The sequence below is a fragment of the Apodemus sylvaticus genome, chromosome 5 (genome assembly GCF_947179515.1).
Source record: "Apodemus sylvaticus chromosome 5, mApoSyl1.1, whole genome shotgun sequence".
Lineage (NCBI taxonomy): Eukaryota > Metazoa > Chordata > Mammalia > Rodentia > Muridae > Apodemus > Apodemus sylvaticus.
Genome location: NC_067476.1, coordinates 13,746,246 through 13,761,235, shown reverse-complemented (window position 1 = coordinate 13,761,235; position 14,990 = coordinate 13,746,246). Strand labels below are relative to the sequence as shown.

At 44.4% G+C, this 14,990-nt stretch overlaps 1 protein-coding gene across 1 annotated transcript; it reads right to left on the bottom strand.

Annotated features, from left to right (window-relative positions):
• Positions 1–3,914: 3,914 nt before the first annotated feature.
• Hspa5 (heat shock protein family A (Hsp70) member 5) lies at positions 3,915–8,325 on the bottom strand. Its single transcript, XM_052182268.1, has 9 exons — positions 8,214–8,325; positions 7,914–8,131; positions 7,580–7,811; positions 7,070–7,207; positions 6,492–6,604; positions 6,010–6,400; positions 5,635–5,872; positions 5,189–5,356; positions 3,915–4,820 (listed from the first exon to the last, which is right to left on the bottom strand). Exons 2-9 carry the CDS (start codon positions 8,033–8,035, stop codon positions 4,258–4,260), a joined length of 1,965 nt encoding a protein of 654 aa, XP_052038228.1. The 5' UTR covers positions 8,036–8,131; positions 8,214–8,325; the 3' UTR covers positions 3,915–4,257.
• Between the last annotated feature and the right edge of the window lie 6,665 nt (positions 8,326–14,990).

Sequence of the window (14,990 nt, the reverse complement as noted above, 5' to 3'; positions counted from 1 at the left end):
GCATCGTCCAGGGATTGAAGGGAGATCAGGACAACGTACACCTGGATGTAATGCTGGTACAACCCAGAGTAGAATTTATTTTGTCTTTTATTGATGACATTGCGGGAGATGAGGATCATACGGATGGAGTGGTGGCCTGCGCTGCTGGACTGATAGGGGACTTGTGTACAGCATTTGGGGAGCATGTACCGAAATTAGTAGAAGCTCGGCCAATGACTCATGAACTAGTAACTGAAGGGCGGAGACCAAAGACTAACAAAGCAAAGACCCTTGCCACATGGGCAACAAAGGAACTGAGGAAACTGAAGAACAGAAGCTTGATCTGGTACCATTGGGATGATGACCTGAGACCCCCACTGGAAATCTCCAATCTTTTGAAAAAACCCAGAAGTGAGGAGTGTGCACGGATGCTGAATGTTTGGAAATGAGAGAATGAGTGACTGAGGCTTGAAAAACACCACAGCCATCTTAGAACAGAGAAGCCATGGATTTACTTACTCATTAAAAACAAACAAACAAAAAAAAGCTGTCTCTTCCCAGGGAAGACTAGAACTAGCTTTCCTGTTTTGGCCGGTGCCGAATGGGTGACTGATGTGGGAGAGGAGGACCGGGGTTCCCCCGTGGGGCTGTGTTGTGAAAGGGAGCCTGGCCCCTGCTACTGAGAAGAAAGATGGAGCCCGGGTCTTGAGCCTACCTTAACTGTACCGTTGCACTTGGTACTGTCTGTGTGCTCTTGAGAAGGTGCGTGGGGGATTTCACAGTCTGAGAATGAGTGTGTGTGAGTGAGGTGGTACCCACATTCTCAACTTCAAGTCATTGCAGTTTCTTTTTCCCAGAAAACAAAGAGGTTTGATGTTGCATCTCATAAACTAACTGAAGTTCTGGCTGCACAATTTTTTTTAAATGAGGAAAGACGCTGTTGAGGTTAGGTTTGGTTTCATTTTAATTATTCTAGGGAAAACACTGATGTGGTCAGAGCTCCTGTCCTGACTTTTTCATCAAGGCACCTTTCCTGATCCTATGGTTCAGCTGTGAATGTAGCTATGGGTGAGGAGGAAGGAAGAAAACTCTGGAGTTAGAGGATATAGAAAAATAAAAGTACAGTTGTTACAAATAAAATGCAGACTTCAAAGACAGAAAAAGCCACAACCCAAACCAAAATTTAAATGCTTAAAATTGGCATCACAAACAAGCTCTCTCCTGACTTGTAATGTGGCAGTCGGAATGCCCCCAGAAAACTGTGCCAAAGAGTTTAGAAAACAAATGTTCAATAAAAATACACTCAAAGCTGGGGGGGGGGGGGGTGAAGAGCTCTTGGTTCTTACAGAAAACCCAGGTTCAGTTCCCAAACCCCACATGGCAGCTGCCAACTCCCTGTAATCCCAGTTCCAGGCATCCAGATGCCTGACACTCTACAGGCAAAACACTCATACAAATAATCTAAATTTAAAAAAAAATAAGTATAGACAAGAGCAGTATGTGAGATCCTTATTCGGCTCATAAACATAATGGTTGGTGTTCACAGAATATATACGTCCCTAAACCTTGCTCAGATGTGAGCAATTACCTACCTTAAAAAGAAAAAAAAGCTGAGTGTGGTAGTATATGTCTACATAGTAGGACCCTGATGTGTTGGTTTCTTTTAAAGGCGTGCTGGTAATGGGGGACAAAGGATGAAGACTGACTCTTATTATTAACTATCCCTGGACCCAGCATGAGGCAGTACAAATCAATTTTAACATTTGACTTGGCCCCAAATACTTGTATTTGAGACAAAAATCTGACAGCATAGGCTGGCCTCAAATTTTGTCATCCTCCTGCCTCAGTGTCCCAGTGTGTTCAGATTACAGACATGTGCTATCATGCCCCCTCCCCCTTTTAGGAAGGGTGAATGGGAGTAAGACAGACGACGAAGGCTCTCACAGTGTAACTATGAACTTGCTATAATTCTCCTGCCTCAGCCAGCCTCCTGAGTGTAGGAACTAGTAGCATGAGCCACCAAATTGGGTTCAAAATGTACCAGATAGTGTACAAAAATGAAGCTCAAGAGTGAGACAGCTGACAGCCGGTGCCCAGTTAGAAAACACTTATCTTTTGCAATACTGAATTTCACGTTTAGCACTGGACAAAAATCTTCACTGATCAAGACTCACTCTCAAAAAATAAGTCAATTAAAAAAAAAAAGTATGCTTCATCATTTGGTTCTAACAGAAGATAGTTTTTATACACCTTTATGATCAGCAAATCATTCTTAAACTCAAATCTTTGACCATATTTGGCCTTAGACATTTAAATCTTGAGTAGTGAGTAGTGAGAGCATTCTCCTGGGCAACTGAGCCAAGTCAAGTCTGCAAGACCAGAATAAACCCCACTGCTTGTGGCTGCAGCTGGGGAGGACAGGGCTCAGATCTTAAAACCACCAAGCTGGCTTCTTGATCTTGGGAAAATGCTAACAACAGTATTTGCATTATCTCCTTCCAAATGTACTGTTAATAAAAAGTTGCAATGTAGTCACACACAAGAAAAATCCTCATTGATCATAAAGATTACCGCCGGGCGGTGGTGGCACACGCCTGTAATCCCAGCACTCTGGGAGGCAGAGGCAGGCGGATTTCTGAGTTGGAGGCCAGCCAGTGAGTTCCAGGACAGCCAGGGCTATACAGAGAAACCCTGTCTCGAAAAAAATAACCAAATCCAAAAAAACAAAATAAAAGATTACCTAGATCATTACTTTGCTGAGGGAGCCAATCTAAACCATCCTCTCAACCAGTCAGTCCTTTGACTATCAACTGATGCTTGTAATCTCAGGGTTACCATATATACCCTACCATTATACCAGTAAGAAAAGGTTCTGACCAAATTAGGTTTCAGAGCATATTTTGGTTCATGTAGTTCTCATGAACTACATAACTGAATCTGGTGTTTCATTAATCCTTCTGCCTCCAGCCTGAGCCACTACACCCAGTATGTGGTGCTGGGTATCAAATCCAGGCCTTCATGCATGCTGGATAAGTGCTCTACCAATTGAGGTAAGTAAATCCTCAAGATGTTAAATATGCAGCGTTTTTGGTTTTTTCTCTACATAGCCCTGGCTTGCCTAGAACTCACTCTATAAAACAGGCTGGCCTCAGAGATCTCCTGCCTCTGTCTCCTGAACGCTGGGATCAAAGGTGTGCCACTATACACTTTCAACTATACATCTTGAAATATAAATCACAAACTAAATACTACCCAATGATACAGAGTGTTTAGTATATCAAGGGCCTGTGGGTACACCACAAAATATAAAATACAAGTGTATTTCAACTTTTTTCCAGTCCAGAGGATTATTAACACAAGGACTTCACACTAGTCCCAGGCAATGCCCACCTTTGAGGATGCATCAGCCTCAGTTCCCTAGACTGGGCTTGGACTAAACACACTCCTGCCACAGCCTGGAACATGATCAATTCATTAAGAGATTCCAGCACCACAGTACTACTTGTAACAAAAGTCAGAAAGGGCCATGGTGGTGCATACTTTAATCCCAGCTCCTAGGAAGGAAAGTCAGGTGGATCTGAGTTCAAGGCCAGCCTGGTCTATAGTGTTGAGTTTAAAGACAGTCAGAGCTAGAGACCTTACCTTGAGAAACTAAAAACCCAGAAAGCAATTTTACAAAGGGAAAGTAGATTTCAACCATGTTCAAGAGAACTGGACTTGGGCACCCTGAAATAACCCTTGCCTAGGGGAGTAAACAGCAAACATCTCTACATTGCTATAAAGCTAGATAAATCTCCAGGAAGAGGTACCACCCCACAGCATCACTCCCCTGCCCACATAAGAAAGACACACCCGAGAATCCAGTCTTAAATTTTAGTTATCTAAAATAAAAGATGGATATAATTACAAACTTTTCACAAAAAATTAGACCAGTGTAAATAACAAACATTTATTGGTGTCACTTATGGTAGAAAAAAGTTCCTACACCACATGTGCATGACCCAATTGTTAAATAGAACATATCCAAGGTGAACACACACCCTGACCCAGCTTTTTCCAGAATTTTAAAATAGCCAATTCCTCCTCTCCCTGACCCCAAGACATGTGAGCAACTGCTAATGAAAAGCAGTAAACAGCCACTTGGGCTATAGCATTTTCAACTCCACTCTGAGGTGAAGATTCCAATTACATTCGAGACTTAAGTTCTCTCAATTTTCTCCCAACGAAAGTTCCTGAGTCCAGTATTTACAATATTACAGCTCTAGCAGATCAGTGCACCTACAACTCATCTCTTTCTGATGTATCCTCTTCTCCAGTTGGGGGAGGGCCTCCACTTCCATAGAGTTTGCTGATAATTGGCTGAACAATTTCTTCTAGTTCCTTCTTTTTAGCTTTAAAGTCTTCAATGTCCGCATCCTGGTGGCTTTCCAGCCATTCAATCTTTTCCTCTACAGCTTTTTCCATGGTTTCTTTATCTTCAGAAGAAAGTTTACCTCCCAGCTTTTCTTTATCTCCAATCTGGTTCTTGAGAGAGTAAGCATAGCTTTCCAATTCATTCCTGGTGTCAATGCGCTCTTTGAGTTTCTTGTCTTCCTCAGCAAACTTCTCAGCATCATTAACCATCCTTTCAATTTCTTCAGGTGTCAGGCGGTTTTGGTCATTGGTAATTGTGATTTTGTTTTTGTTTCCTGTACCTTTGTCCTCAGCTGTCACTCGAAGAATACCATTAACATCTATCTCAAAGGTGACTTCAATCTGGGGAACTCCACGGGGAGCAGGAGGAATTCCAGTCAGATCAAATGTTCCCAGAAGATGATTGTCTTTTGTTAGGGGTCGTTCACCTAGAGTAAAAACAGAAAAAACTTGTTATTGACAAGCCTTAGAGTACTGGGATCCCTACATTTCAACTTGCTAGAATTTATAGGGGGCACTGGACCAAGAGCAGCAACTCACTGGATGCTACTGCTCTTAACTGAATTTCAGCTCTTAAAAGCATTGTAAACCCCTCTCTCCTTGTATTACAAAAGCTAGTGAAGATGAATGCTAAGTACTGAATCTAAAATTCAACACTGGTCCAACAAAACACCTCTTCATTTGAATTACAAAAGATACTTCTTTCCCTGAGCAGTTTAACAGTATTGTTAAACCCAAAGTCACATTCTTTCAAAACAATAATGGTACAATATTTGTGCATGTAAGTTATTATTACCTTCATAGACCTTGATTGTTACAGTTGGCTGATTATCGGAAGCTGTGGAGAAGATCTGAGACTTCTTGGTGGGCACCACAGTGTTCCTTGGAATCAGTTTTGTCATGACACCTCCCACAGTTTCAATACCAAGTGTAAGAGGACACACATCAAGCAGTACCAGGTCACCTGCAAAGAAACATTAATCAGGTTTGGTTTTATTTCGAGTCCTAAGAACACCACCAAGTAATCTCACAATGAACTCTTGCCATCTTCCCCACTGTCATTTGCCTAGGCTCTAACCACAAACACTTTAGGAAAAATGAATTAACAGTTGCCAATGATCTTAACTAAGCCTGACCTAAGTCACTGTACCTTTCTTCCCTGTTAGTCCTAAGAGCTTCCTAAAGCAACAGTCTTCCCATCAAGCTACTCAAACATATAAAGACACAGTGACAATAACCTACCTGTATCTTGATCACCAGACAGGACCCCAGCCTGGACAGCGGCACCGTATGCTACAGCTTCATCTGGGTTTATGCCCCGGGACGGCTCCTTGCCATTGAAGAACTCTTTCACCAGTTGCTGAATCTTTGGAATTCGAGTAGATCCACCAACCAGAACGATTTCATCAATATCAGATTTCTTCAGATCAGAGTCTTCCAAGACTTTCTGGACAGGTTTCATGGTAGAGCGGAACAGATCCTAGCAAAAAAGAAAAGAAAGGCATGGTTACTACTGTGTTGCTGACTACTCAGGCATTTTTAGTTATCCTGCATTCAGATATCCCAAATTCTACAGTCTAAGCGGGTCCCATTAGCACTGTCAAGGAGCATACATACCATGTTCAGCTCCTCAAATTTGGCCCGAGTAAGGGTCTCTGAGAAGTCTTCTCCTTCGAAGAAGGACTCAATTTCAATCCTCGCTTGATGCTGAGAAGACAGGGCTCTCTTAGCCTTTTCTACCTCACGCCGGAGTTTCTGCACAGCTCTGTTGTCTTTTCTAACATCTTTACCAGTTTTCTTCTTGTACAGCTTGATGAAGTGTTCCATGACCCGCTGATCAAAGTCTTCCCCACCCAGATGAGTATCTCCATTAGTGGCCACCACTTCAAAGACACCATTGTCAATGGTGAGAAGAGAGACATCGAAGGTTCCACCACCCAGGTCAAACACAAGGATGTTCTTTTCTCCCTCTCTCTTATCCAGGCCATATGCAATAGCAGCTGCTGTACTGTGAGAATGAAGAGGAGGCAAGAAAGCTTGGTCAGGTTCACAGTCCCACTACTCGGCAAATATGCGGGAGCTCTGGGTCCCATACTTACGGCTCATTGATGATCCTCATGACATTCAGCCCAGCAATAGTGCCAGCATCTTTGGTTGCTTGCCGTTGGGCATCATTGAAGTAAGCTGGTACAGTAACAACTGCATGGGTAACCTAGGAGAACAACAAGATGAGCTAAGTATACTGTGTTGTTACTTCTCTGTCACTCTTATCAACTAGTCAAGCCACAACAGTTTCTAAGTCAGTTTACTGCTAAATCATACACTCATTAGAACTAAGCAGTGAGGGCTGGAGAGATGGCTCAATGGTCAAGAGCACTGACTGCTCTTCCGAAGGTCCTGAGTTCAAATCCCAGCAACCACAGGGTGGCTCACAACCATCTGCAATGAGATCTGACTCCCTCTCCTGGAGTGTCTGAAGACAGCTACAGTGTACTTACATATAATAAATAAAATAAATATAAAAAAAAAAAGAACTAAGCAGTGATAACTTACGACTAGCATTTACCTTGACCTCCCACAAAACTCTAACATAAGTTGAAGCCAGACTTCCCTACACAAGTCATGCAAGGGGAGCAACTGCAATCAAACACTCAACTCGGTTCCACACGTAACTTACCTTCTTTCCCAAATATGCCTCAGCAGTTTCCTTCATTTTAGTGAGAACCATGGCAGAAATTTCTTCTGGGGCAAATGTCTTGGTTTGCCCACCTCCAATATCAACTTGAATGTATGGTTTAGTTTTCTTTTCAACCACCTATGGCATAAAGTAATTTAAAGGTAATTTTTCCGAAGTGGAAACAATGATACCACAAATGATTAAAAAAAAAAAAATCCATTTCCTTTCTCCCATTCATCTCGGTCCCTTGGGGGGAATCGCAACTAAAACTGAGCACAGCTGTATTGCAGACAGTTTTAGTCTGTTTCAACTTCTAGACAGTGTAACAGTGTGTCACGTTTTATAACACACTAAAAACGACTACATGTAAAACCGTTACATAAATTCCGACCACATCCTTTTAAGTAAGTTCTTTGAACTGTGTTTTTCCGCCCAAGTCGCAACCCCTAAATACTCCATCCAGTCACCCCAGCCGCCCCCCATCAGCATAAGAAAAAAACCGGGTCCGACCTTGAATGGCAGGAACTTGATGTCCTGCTGCACCGAAGGGTCATTCCAAGTGCGCCCGATGAGGCGCTTGGCGTCGAAGACCGTGTTCTCGGGGTTGGACGTGAGTTGGTTCTTGGCCGCATCGCCAATGAGCCGCTCCCCTTCGGGAGTGAAGGCCACATACGACGGCGTGATGCGGTTGCCCTGATCGTTGGCTATGATCTCCACGCGGCCGTTCTTGAACACACCGACGCTGACGGGGAAACCCCACAGAAAAGACATCAGCACCTCACTTTCTCACGCTAGCCCCGGAGGCCACGCCCCACTCCCCCCCCCTCCGACGAATGCCACTTACCAGGAATAGGTGGTCCCCAAGTCGATGCCGACCACCGTGCCCACATCCTCCTTCTTGTCCTCCTCCTCGGCCCGCACCGCGCACAGCAGCAGCAGCGCCGCCGCCACCACAGTGAACTTCATCTTGCCGGCGCCCTGGACCAGTCGCTCAGCAGTCAGTCCGGAGTCTCAAGAGTCTAGCAACAGGCTGCAGCCCCGAAACGCGACGGCGGTTCTGATCTGAGGGCGACAGGGACCTCGGGGTCAGGAGGAGCCACGAACCAGACTCAGGGTAGGCCTAGAAGCAGGCCGCGGCGCTTACCTCTCGCACCCGCAAAAGCCTAAGTCTCTCCGTCTGTGTTGTCTCGGCCAGTATCCAGCGCGCTGTCGCCGACTCGCCTTATATACGCTCCCCACAGCCCCGTCGTGGAGGCCTCCGATTGGTGAAGTCGCTACTCGTTGGAGGCCGCTGATTGGTCCATGCTACCAAGCTGGCCGCTGCCGATTCGAAGCGGCCTCCTCCGCAACTCACGTCACTGCTACGCCCCTCGGGCTGACTCATTGGCTACTGGTCATTCTTAACGGCCGCCAATGAGAGGCAGCATCCGCCCTGAGTGCTGATCCTATTGGTTCAGCAGCTGCCTGTCCCTCGGGTGACCTCTCACCCCGAGACCGTTTCCGCCGGTAACCGTTCAGGTCCTCCCGTCACGCCGGGCCCCCGGGGACTGGAGCGGGATCTGCGCGTCAGTTCCCTCGGGGCTGTGGGACTTCTGTCCTCCTTATCTGTCTCTCACTCCGAAGAAGTACGCGGCCTTTGTCCTCGTAGATTCCCTCGCGTCCTGAGCTGCCCGGCCTCAGCTGTGATGCTGTGATCGCCCTTCCCAGCCTCCGCACGTTCTCGGGTGTCCCAGCGATCAGGCCCTGTTACTCACCCGGCCTGCACGTCTCGAGCTGGGGCCTGATCTGGGTTCTGCCTCGCTGAGAATCTTGGCTCTTCTCAGTTAACCATGTTTCTTCTTCACCCCCAGGCTAGCTGTGTGTGTCTTTCCAGGCCTTTCCAGTTTTCGCTTTCCCGGGCTTAAGTCCCAGGATCGGTGTGGCCAATTTGTGTAACCTAGTCCAGAGCCCTTCTCTGCCGCGGATATTCTGTTCTATGGTCAAACGAGCACTTTCCACCATGAGATATATCTTTTTCCCTCTCTCTCTAGCGTGTACCCCCTTAAATTCCCTAACCAGGTCTAGCATTTCCATTTATGACTCAAGTTATTATTTACAAGTCCTTCCTTATTCCCTCCTTCCGGACACCTTCCTACACGACTCTTGGACTAGGTCTGATAATGCTAAAGACATTTAGCAGACAAAAAAGTCTTGCTGATGTTTTACTATTGTATAATAGTATGCTGGGGGGACAAACAAAACAAGTTACTGCTTAAGCGTATAATGTACTTCATTGTTTTATTTGTTTATTTGGAGAGGCATTGTACCCAAGGCCCAAGCCAGCCTAAAACTACTGATCCTCCATGTGTCGTTTAGTCATAATCAGTTCTTGGTATGTCTTTTCCATTTTCCAGAAGAGACAATTGTGACCAAAAGTGATTAAATAGCTAGAATGATTGATTGATAAGCGCTGAGGGTAGAATTAATAACCTGGTTTATTTTACTTCATAGCTTATGCTATTGATTCCCCCGTGTTTGTTTGTTTGTTTAATGACAGGGACTCAGGCCACCCCAGCAGTCCTCAAACACTGTGTAGCAAGTGACTTTGAACTTCTGTTCCTTCTATCTGTACCTCCCAAGTGCTGAGAACATCAGGCATAGGCATGCACTACCATGGGACTTGAATCTGTGCGGGCCAGACAACTGACATTTGTCCCCTGGCCCAGAGCTCAACATGTGCACCAGGCTGGCCTTGAACTCACAGGTCCACCATTTCTGCCTTCCAGGTGCTTATATACATGCTTATGAAGGATGCTTGGACCATTTATTACAGGCAGGGAATGACTTCAGTATTCCTATTAAATGTATTCTGAGCTTCATAAGTACACTGTGCAGCCACTACTGAAACATCACACACACAGTTCACTAAAGGGCTGAGCCTATGAATCAGTGTTCAGGAATTTTTTTCCTTTCTCATTCCTCAAAGTTTATGTTAGTGACTCAGTCAGCTCCATCCTTGCTATAGAAGTTGCATCATACAGCTATTTCAGTAAGACTTGTAATACTGTCATAACATTGATCTTCCTTTGGGTTGCATCAGACTAGTATCAAGATAGAAATCACTAAGCCCAATTTACTGGTGCACACCTTTAGTCACAGCACATAGGCAGAAGCAGGGGATTTCTCTTTAGAAGGGCAGCCTGGTTAGTTCAAGGACAGCCAAGGCTACAATATTGAGACCCTACCTCAAAGGGAAAAAAATGGAAATCACTATTTGACCATATTACAGCTTCATGTCATTTCAAGCATGTCTGTTTCCACTAAAATCAAAACTCAGTTTCACCCTGTCTCTTGACTAGTGGAGGAAATGCTTGCAACTAATTTTTCTAACATTTAGAAATGTGATGCCTGAGCCAGACCTAGTGTCACAGGCCTGTAACTCCAGCTATTCCAGAGTCTGAGGCAAGAAGATCACAAATTCCATGTGTGCCTGGACTACAGAGTGAAATCAAGGTGAGCCTGGGAAGGTTGGTGAAAACCCTGCTCAAAAGGTGAAAGAAATCAAGAAATCCAGCTCTTGTGTTAAAGCACCTGCCTCGGCCAGGCTTACCTCTAATATTCATGTAGTTCAGGCTAGCTGTGAACCTTTTATCCTCCTGCCCCAGTTCCAAAATGCTTCATTTGCAAGTATGTCACCAAGTTAGACTATCTGATCAGCTTCTAGAAAGTTAAGTGTCTCCGTGGCTATAGTATCATTTTCTTTCTTCTTTCTTTGAGAACTGGATATTGCAAGGTTTGCACACTACATATCCCTGGTTGGCCTGGATATTTTCTATATAGATGCAGCTGGCCTTGAACTCACTAAGATCCCCCTGCCTCTACCTTCTCAGTTGCTGAGATTAAAGTCATGAGCCACCATATCTATCTCCTTTAAAATTCAAGCCAGATCGAGCTAGGAAGCTGCTCAGTGGTCAAGAGCACTGGCTGTTCTTTCAGAGGACCCTGGTTTGATTCTAAGCCTCCACATGGCATCTCAGAACCACCTGTAACTCCAGTTTCAGGGGATCCAATACCACCTTCTGGCTTCTGCAGTTACCAGACACACATGTGATGCATAGATATACATGCAAGCAAAATACCCAAACATAAAAAGTTATTTTAAAAAGTATATATACAATTTAATATTGAATTGAATATATATTTGATTCTCTCTCTCTCTCTCTCTCTCTCTCTCTCTCTCTCTCTCTCTCTCTCTGTGTGTGTGTGTGTGTGTGTGTGTGTGTGTGTGTGTTTATATATAAATTGAAGCCAGGTGTGGTGGCACAGGCCATTAATCCCAGGATTCAGGAGGCAGAGGCAGGCAAGGTAGATTTCTGTGAGTACAAGACTAGCTTGGTCTTTTTAGATTGACTTCCAGTCTAGCTAGTCTACATAGTGAGATCCAATTTCAAAAATAAAGAAATAAAACTCGGCCGGGCGGTGGTGGCGCACGCCTGTAATCCCAGCACTCTGGAAGGCAGAGGCAGGTGGATTTCTGAGTTCGAGGCCAGCCTGGTCTACAGAGTGAGTTCCAGGACAGCCAGGACTATACAGAGAAACCCTGTCTCGACAAAAACCAAATCCAAAAAACCAAAAAAAAAAAAAAAAAAAAAAAAAAAAAAAAAAAAAGAAATAAAACTCATTCTGTAGTATATTATGGCCTATTGTAAGGCACACTCAATATTGTGGCTCTCAATAGGTGTATATACACAGGCAGAAGTTATTTGCTGAACGTTAAAGGCGTTATAAACATTAGCCACTAGGATCAGTGTGTGCTCCTTCTTTACTATTTTGTTTTTCAAAACAGGTTTCTCTATGTGGCTGTTCTGGAATTTACTCTGTAGACCAGGCTAGCCTCAAACTCAGAGATCCACCCACCTCTGCCTCCTGGGTACAGAAACTAAAGGCGTGCGCCATCACCATCTAGCTGCTGTTTTGCTTTTTGAGACAGGATCTCTCTCTAGCCCTCGCTGTTCTGGAACTCCCTGTGTAGACCAAGCAGGCTCAAACTCACAGAATCCTCCTGCCTCTGCCTCCATCCTGAGTGCTGAGATCGAAGGTGTTTGTCACCATGCTTAGCTTTCTTTTTATACAGAAACATTTTCCCACCATGTTTTAAGACTTAGGAACTGGGCTGGAGAAATGCTACTAGCTGTTCTTAACGAAACGACCCTGGGGTTTAATTCACAGGACTGACATGGCAGTTCAGACTGTCTCTAATTCCAGTTCCAGTTCCAGGTGATTTGATGTGCACATACACACATCACACACACACACACACACACACACACACACACAGGAATCAAAGGCCCAGGAAATACTGAAGTTGGCCCAAGGGATCACACCTGACAAGTGGTGAACTCAGGGTTTGAGCCATGAAAATTTGATTTTGTTGTCACTGTTTGGTTTAGTTTTTATTAATAGTAAACTCTGTGTCTGTGTGTGTGCACATGAGTACCCTTGGAGGCCAGGAGAGGGTGTTAGATTCCCCTGGACCTGGATCACAGGCATTTGTGGACCACTTAACATAGGAATGGAACTCAGGTTCTCTGGAGGAACAATGTATAATCATAACCACAGAACTGTCTCTCCAGGTCATTTGCTTTTTGAGACAGGGGCTCTCTGTAGTCCTGGCTGACTGAGGATGACCTTATACTACTGATCTTTCTGCATGCACCTCCTAAATTGCTGCCTAAGAAGTGGGAAAAGTTTGATTTTTTTTTGTTTTGTTTTTTGTTTTTTGAGACATGGCTTCTCTGTGTAGCCCTGGCTGTCCTGGAACTCACTCTGTAGACCAGGCTGGCCTCAAACTCAGAAATCTGCCTGCCTCTGCCTCCCAAGTGCTGGGATTAAAGGCATGCATCACCACTGCCCAGCCAGTTTGATTTTGTAAGGTTTATTATTTTCTTATGCATAGGATGCTTTGCCTGCGTGTATACTTGTGCACCACACACACCCTGGGCAGCCAGAAGAGAACATCAGACCATTGTAAGCTGCCTGTGGATCCTTAAAATGGGTCCTTCTTCCAGAGTAGCACAGGCCTCTAACCAATGAGCCATCCTCTAGCCCTGGAAAGTTTGATATTTAATCTGGATGGTGTAGGTTATTATCTTTAAGTTCAGGCTTAGGGAATAGAAAACAGCTGCATATTTTATAAATATTTTGATAAAGAAGTAGAGGCTTTTGTCTGGTAGTTTAAAGTAGCTCATTTCATCTGTGCTCCTATGAAGAAGAAAAGACATTGGATTGGCAATAAGGCTGAGCTAGGGTAGGACTCACTAGGCTTCGATAACGTTTAGGTCCGAACTGAGTCTATGGATTTGCAGCTTGAGGGGCAGTTGGCCACTGGGGTCATCAGTCTAGCTGTCCTCCGAACTTTCAGGGATTCTCTGATCTCTGCTGTCCATCTCATGACTAGGAAGCTGGAATTATAGGAGTACCCTACTGTCTTGCGTTTGTTTGCTGTTTGTTCGGGAGACCCAAACTCTGGCCCTCACACTTGCACAGTAGGTGCTTCAATGCACTGAGCAATCTCCCCCAGCACAGGCTTTTTCTCTGTTCACTAGTGGACCCAAGTTAGATGTGCTGCTTTAAAAGCCATGTCTAAAAAAAAAAGTCTTTAACAAATTCAAAGCAGTGACTGACTAATTTTTACTGAAAGAAATCTTGAAAACTGTCTCTTTAAGGCAGCTGTGATATCTTAGAGCTTATTTACAGGTCTGATGGTTGTGGGGTATTCATCAGAGAGGACTGCTAGGACATGGGTTTAAGCCAATAGAAAGCCCTTATTAGTCAGCCGGTGGTTACACTGGGTGTTCAAGACCTTAATTTAGCATCAAATCTTTCTCAGGGTGGACTTTTATGTTCAAAAAACATATTTTGTGTTGACATACTTCAGCTAACAAGAACAGTTAGCCAGAGGAGAATTGCAGAAGCTGAAAAAGCAAGATTAGTACATTAGAGACTTTCCTAGAACTGTAGACTTTGATGGATTAGGTCATTGTTTCAGTGTTGAAAATAGATGGTGCTGTCCACGTGCATGAATGATACTGGAGTCATGGAGTCAGTAGTGTTAAGGTCTGACTGACTGGGAGCCTGTTACTTGATAACCTAGTTTGATCCTTGAATCCCACAAGGTGGCGGAAGAGAACCAAGTCCTCTGACCCCAAAGGCCTATACACACACACACACACACACACACACACACACACACACACACCACATACACACACAAACACACTAAATAAAAGAAACTGAGTCTCCGGCAGTGCATTAATGGGAAAGTTTGATTAATAAATATGTCTTCTCGGGGCTCAGCAGTTAAGAGCACTGACTGCTCTTCCAGAGGTCCTGAGTTCAAATCCCAGCAACTACCTGGTGGCTCACAACCATCATTAATGGGATCTGATGCCCTCTTCTGGTGTGTCTAAAGACAGCTACAGTGTACTTACATATAATAAATAAATAAATCTTTTTTAAAAAGCTTGAATAAATATGTCTTCTCAGGATTGGAACAAAGGATCAGTGGTTAAGATCACTTACGGATTTTGCAGACAACCAAGGTTCAGTACCTAGTACCCAAATGGTGGCTAATAGTTATCCTAACACCTGTTCCAGGGGATCCAATGCCTCTGTGGGAATCAATCACACACACGTTACACAGACATACCATTCATGCAAGCAAAATACTCGTGACACCTAAAAATAAATCTTTGAATATTTTAAGATGTCTTCTCATAGTCTGTGCACGTGAGGGGCATTTACACTGTGTTCCACCTCACAGAGTGCTTCCATACACTTCAGCTCACGCCATCCCACGGGAAAGCAGAAATCCCAGCACTAAACAGTCACACCTTAAGACTAAACCTCCTTTTCTTCCCAAAGTCACATACATTATCTTTTC